The sequence below is a fragment of the Petaurus breviceps genome, unplaced genomic scaffold (assembly GCF_028583685.1).
Source record: "Petaurus breviceps papuanus isolate PSGF00001 unplaced genomic scaffold, PetGlider_PUasm1.0 164, whole genome shotgun sequence".
Taxonomy (NCBI): domain Eukaryota; kingdom Metazoa; phylum Chordata; class Mammalia; order Diprotodontia; family Petauridae; genus Petaurus; species Petaurus breviceps.
The window spans coordinates 3,976,046-3,982,045 of NW_027185735.1; the positions used below are offsets into that span (position 1 = coordinate 3,976,046).

At 32.5% G+C, this 6,000-nt stretch overlaps 1 protein-coding gene across 9 annotated transcripts in view; it reads left to right on the plus strand.

Moving 5' to 3' along the window:
• The window catches only part of FERMT2 (FERM domain containing kindlin 2), a 168,626-nt gene that overhangs the window by 42,344 nt on the left and 120,282 nt on the right, over positions 1 to 6,000 (plus strand). For all 9 annotated transcript variants that reach the window (XM_069082214.1, XM_069082215.1, XM_069082219.1 and 6 more), the window contains one exon: positions 1,538 to 1,771. In XM_069082214.1, coding sequence (XP_068938315.1) covers positions 1,538 to 1,771 — 234 coding nt within the window. The remainder of the gene's footprint in view (positions 1 to 1,537; positions 1,772 to 6,000) is intronic.

Here is a 6,000-nt window from a genome sequence, read left to right on the forward strand (position 1 = left end):
CTGGGTGGATGCTAAGTGTCTGAGCCCGGATTCGATCCTCCAGGTCATCCTGACACTGGAGCCGGTGCTCTTACTCATTGTCTACCTGGCCTCCCCAAGATACAGAATCTTAAGAAAAATGACACCTTGACAATTAGAATTGGGCAAGGTGAAGTCAGTAAAATTATAAGAGATAAAGAAATAAAAAATATGAATAATGAAAAAATGGAAAAGAAAATGAAGCTTTTTATAAGAAAAACAACAGATTTGGAGAATAGATCAAGAAAATAAAACATAAAAATAATTGGACTACTGAAAGTTATGATTAATCAAAGAATCTTGATACAATAATACAAGAAATAATTAAAGAAAATTGTTCTGAAGCATTAGAACAAGGGGGGAAAGAAGAAATAGAAATAAAATCCATTGATCATCACTTAAGAAAGATCCCATGAGTTTGAATATCATAGTCAAATTCCAAAATCCCTGTCACAAGAATAAAATATTAAATGCAACAAGCGTAAAACAATTTAAATATGATGGTGCCACAATTAGAATCACACAAGACCTTGCAGTAAAGACCTTAAAGGACCGCAAGTCTTGGAACATTATAAATCGAAGAGCAAAACAACTGAGGCTCTGGCTGAAAATATCATAGCCAGCAAAGTTAGCATAATCCTGAATGAAAAAAAAATTGTCGTTTGATCAATTGTCACTTTCAAGTCTTTGTTAAAAAAAAACTACCAAAAAACCTGAACTTAGAAGATTTGACAAAAAAAGAGCCAAGAGAATATAAAGTACATACCAAAAACTAACATGTGTTTCAATAAAAACAGACCATTTACTTTTCATATATGTAAAATGTATGTCTAAGATTCTTATTGATATTTGGGTAGCTCATAAGAAAGATTGGGGAAAACCTGAGTATGATATGAATTTTAAAATCAAACCATTTTTTAAAAAAAAGAGTAATTATTTTATACAAATGAGGTGCAAGATGAAGAACTGATACAGAGGAATTAGATGGGGAGGAGGGCTGATAGTTCTGGTAACCTGCTTGTTTTTAGTTTTTTAAATATAGGCTCATATATGACTGAAGTTTGAGGATTTGCTAACTAGAAGTTCATCACTAGCTTGAATACTATCCACAGAGTTTTAGAAAAGATTTAACCTGAGGTTGTGTATATGTCGAGAAAATTTGTTGTTAAACATAATTAAAGATGCTACTAAGCCACCAACAGCACAGTTCCTTGCCTATAGTAGGCACTCAGTAAATGTTTATGATACAGAGAAAAGACCACTAGACCTAGACTCAGAAAGCTCTGGCTTTTATTTTCCTACCTAACACTTACAGAATTGAGATTCTGGGCATGGTTCAGTTTCATTATGTTAAATGAGAATTGTTCTTGCTCTGCCTACCTCATAGGATTGTGGTGAAGAAAGTCTACTATAAGTAACTTTATATAAACTATCATCATTGGTATGAATGGGGTTTTTAGAGTGTTTTTTAATTTCTTTTTTATGAAGTAATCTTAGGTGTCTTGTTTTTATTTTCTAGATGTAAAAAAAGATTGGTCAGATCATGCCTTGTGGTGGGAAAAGAAAAGAACTTGGCTACTTAAGACTCATTGGACCTTGGATAAGTATGGTATACAAGCTGATGCTAAGCTTCAGTTCACACCTCAGCACAAATTGCTTCGCCTACAACTTCCAAACATGAAGTATGTGAAGGTGAAAGTGAATTTTTCTGACAGAGTGTTCAAAGCTGTTTCTGACATCTGTAAGACCTTTAGTAAGTATCACTTCATTTCTTTGTTTAAAATGCCCCGAATATCAGTATTCTTTATTTGTCTGCTGAGTGTCATTTAGCTGACATCCTTTTCTGTGGGAAGCAGTACGAAACAGTAGACAGAAAATTAATAAAGACTGAGTTCAAGTCTTGCCTTTCACAACTGAATATTTGTTGGATCAAAGGGAAGTCATTTAATTTCTCAGTGATCCAGATAACTCTCTGAGACTTAGTTTTAGACAGGGAACTTCTACACTATGAAATTGTGAGTCTGGATCCCAGGCCTGTGAAAAAGAAATTTTTCAGAAGTGTCCTAAGGAAATTAAATATAAAAATGTACTTTTCCTAGGTGTTGGATTTGGAACCTCTTCCTTTTATGTACTTTATTGTAATTTAAGATACATGGTTATTGAAGGAGAGTGAAAAGTCAAGGCATGTAGTATGAATTTTTCAATATACTGTAGTGGAAAGAGTAAAGGACTTGGAGATAAAAGTCCTATGTTAAAGTATGTCCTCTTCCTTAGCATTTGTGACTTTAGGTAAGTTATTTAACTTCTTTGAGCTTCAGTTTCCTTATGATTTTTAAGTGATGTATTTTTCATTTTAGTGTTACCATTGCTTCCCCTAGTATTCCTTTCCCTCCCAGAGAATAATTTCATATAATGAATATTAAGACCGAAAAGGAAAGAGGGAAAAATCAGAATTGTTGATCAGTACACCAAAAAAATCTGATAATATGTATGACACTTGTGGACCTCCTACTTCTGCAAAATGGTAGATTGGTAATGTCTTATATCTCTTGAACGGTGCTTGTTCTTTTTGCAGCATTCCCTTCTGATTTGTATAGATAATTCTTTCTGTTTACATTGTTATAGTTGTATATATTGTTTTATTGGCTCCACTTCACTGCATCAGTTTTCATGTAAATGTTAACATGCTTCTCTGAATTTATCATGGTCATTATTTCTTATAGTACAGTAATATTCCATTACAGTCATGTACCACAGTAGTTTAGCCATTCCCTAATCAATAGGTGTCACTTTGTTTCCTATTCTTTGCTGTCACAAAAAGTTCTGCTGTAAGTATTTTGATGCTTATGGGAACTTTCTTCTTATCAATGGCTGTTTTGGAAACAAATTAGGAATTATGCAGAGTGGTTTTACTGATTCACAGCTCCATCATAGTACTTTAATGTGACTCTCTTCCCACAATCACTCCAACATTGACTATTGTGTCTTTTGTCATGTATGTCAATTTGCAGGAATCATTCTTTTATGAAGTTGTTAAATAGTTTAGAATACTTCCTTAGGAACTATTTGTTCATATTCTTTGACTACTTATTTTTTGAGGAATGGCTTTTGGTCATATACATATACATATAAAACACACATATGTAACACATATATAGCACATATACCTTGTATATGTGTGTATGTGTGCGTGTGCATGTATATAGACTGCTTTCCAGTTTTTACTGCACTTTTTATCAGATAGAGAGTTTTTCCCAAGTAATTTATGTTTTCTAGTTTATAGAACACTGGATTGAGTTTGAGTGTTTCTAATTTTTTTCTTGTCTACATTTTAATGTCTTGTTCCTTTAGCGTACCTGTCTTTTTTAAGGACTATCAGATGGTTTTGGTTATTACTACTTTTTAATATAGTTTCCTCTTTGGAAGTGCTATTCCCCCCTTGGTCCTTTCATAATTTCTCTTGATATTCTAGGTCTCTGAATGTCTAAATTCTGTGTGATATTCCTTTTATAATATGATTGGTATAAAATTAAAATTATAATCAGCTTTTATATTTTCTTTTTATTATATTGACTGTTTTCTCCTCTTTAAAGTAGAAATAAATGCCTTCTTCATCTGCCTAACAGGTTTAGTGAGGATTAAAACAAATAATGGACTTTAAATCTGGTTTTATCAATATTAAGTTGACTGTTACACTAATTACAGCTCCTTTGGATATATGTTATTGCATGCTTCCTTTAATTTTAGTTAATTTTGGTCATTTTTGTGTAGGGATTACTTAGAAAGGGGGACATGACATTTGTACTTATTTCTTCAAATATGAACATATTTGATTTTCATGATATTGATGGATTTTTGTCATTGTTTATTTTTTAAAGATCAGAATATGTTCCAAAGGAAATGATCCTTAATATGAGATTTTCCTTAACTAGAGTCTGGCAATGTGAGTTCTGGATTAAAATGTGGTTTGTTTTTGGCTTACTCAGGCACATAGTACATGACTATAAAGGAATTATACTGTATTCTAAAAAATAATGAGTGTGAAAAATTTAAAGAAGCATGTTAACATGCTACATGAACTAATGTAGTGAAGCAGAGCCAAAAACAACATACATAATGACTGCAAAACAAACTTAAGGAACAGTCATATCAAAAGTGAATGTTGCAAAAAAAAACAATTTTATGTTCAACCATTAAAAAAAAAATATGAGCTGCAAACGTAAGTACCCCTTGTTGAGAGTTGTTCGTTTTTTTGTTTTTTTTTACCAAGCCAAAAGCAAGTTTTGTAGTTTTGTAAAAGAACTGTTCTTTTGGGCTTTAAAATACAAAGTTGTAGCCTTACTGTACCTTTTTAATTCTTCAGTCACTAGTTGTTTACAGTGATTTTTATTATATCTATCATACATTAGTGAATCCTTTTAAAAATTCCTGATTTATTGTGTATGAAAAACAAAATCTTCATTTGAGATCAACTAAAGTATTCTCCTCATTTAGAATAGGCTTTAACATAAAATCAGTATCTTAAGTTAAAAGAACTGGTACAAGGAGAACTTCATGGTTGGTGACATTTTAGTTTAATATGAATTCTAGGGGCAGCTAGGTGGCGCCGTGAGTAGAGCACCAAGAGTGATAACTTGGTCTCTTCTTTGCCTAATTTGATTCCTTTGATTTCTTTTTCTTCTCTAATCGCTACTGCTAACATTTCTAGTACCAGATTGAATAAGAGGGGTGATAGTGGACACCCTTTGTTTCACCCCGATCTTACTGGAAAAGCTTCTAGCTTATCCCCATTACATATAATACTTGCTGGTGGCTTTAAATAGATGCAAGTTATTATTTTAAGGAAGGCTCCATTTATTCCTATACTTTCTAGTGTTTTTAATAGGAAAGGATGTACTTTGTCAAAAGCCTTTTCTGCATCTATTGAGATAATCATGTGGTTTCTGCTAGTTTTATTGTTGATATGATCAATTATACTGATGATTTTCCTAATATTAAACCATCCTTGCATTCCTGGAATAAATCCTACCTGATCAAAGTGTATTATTCTTGTGATAAGTTGCTGTAGTCTTTTTGCTAATATTTTATTTAAAATTTTTGCATCTATATTCATTAGGGAGATTGGTCTATAATTTTCTTTCTCTGTTTTATCTCTTCCTGATTTAGGTATCAGTACCATATTTGTGTCATAAAAAGAATTTGTTAGGACTCCTTCACTAATTTTTCCAAATAGTTTGTAGAGTATTTGAATCAATTGTTCTTTAAATGTTTGATAGAATTTGCTAGGAAGTCTGTCTGGCCCTGCAGATTTTTTTCCTAGGGAGTTCACTGATGACTTGTTCAATTCTTTTTCTGCAATGGGATTATTTAAGTAACTAATTCCTCTTCAATTAATCTGGGCAGCTTATATTTTTGTAAATATTCATCCATTTCACTAAGATTGTCAAATTTATGTGCATATAATTTGGCAAAATAACTCCTAATTATTGTTTTAATACCTTCTTCATTGGAGGTAGATTCACCCTTTTCATTTTTGATACTCATAATTGGTTTTCTTCTTTTTTTATCATGATGACTAAGGATCTATCAATTTTATTTTCATAGAACCAACTCTTAATTTTATTTATTAATTCAATAGTTTTCTTAATTTCAATTTTATTAATCTCTCCTTTGGTTTTCATTATTTCTAATTTAGTATTTAATTGCAGATTTTCAATTTGTTCTTTTTCTAGCTTTTTCAATTGCATACCCAATTCATTGACCTCCCTTTTCTCTAATTTATTCATGTATGCACTCAGGGATATAAAACTTCCCCTAAGGGGCGGCTAGGTGGCGCAGTGAGTAAAGCGCTGGTCCAGAGTCAGGAGGACCCAAGTTCGGTTCTGGCCTCAGACACTTAACACCCCCCCCCCCCCCCCCACCCACACAAAACTTTCCGTGTAACCTTGGGCAAGTTACTTAACCCCAATTGTCCCCCAAAAG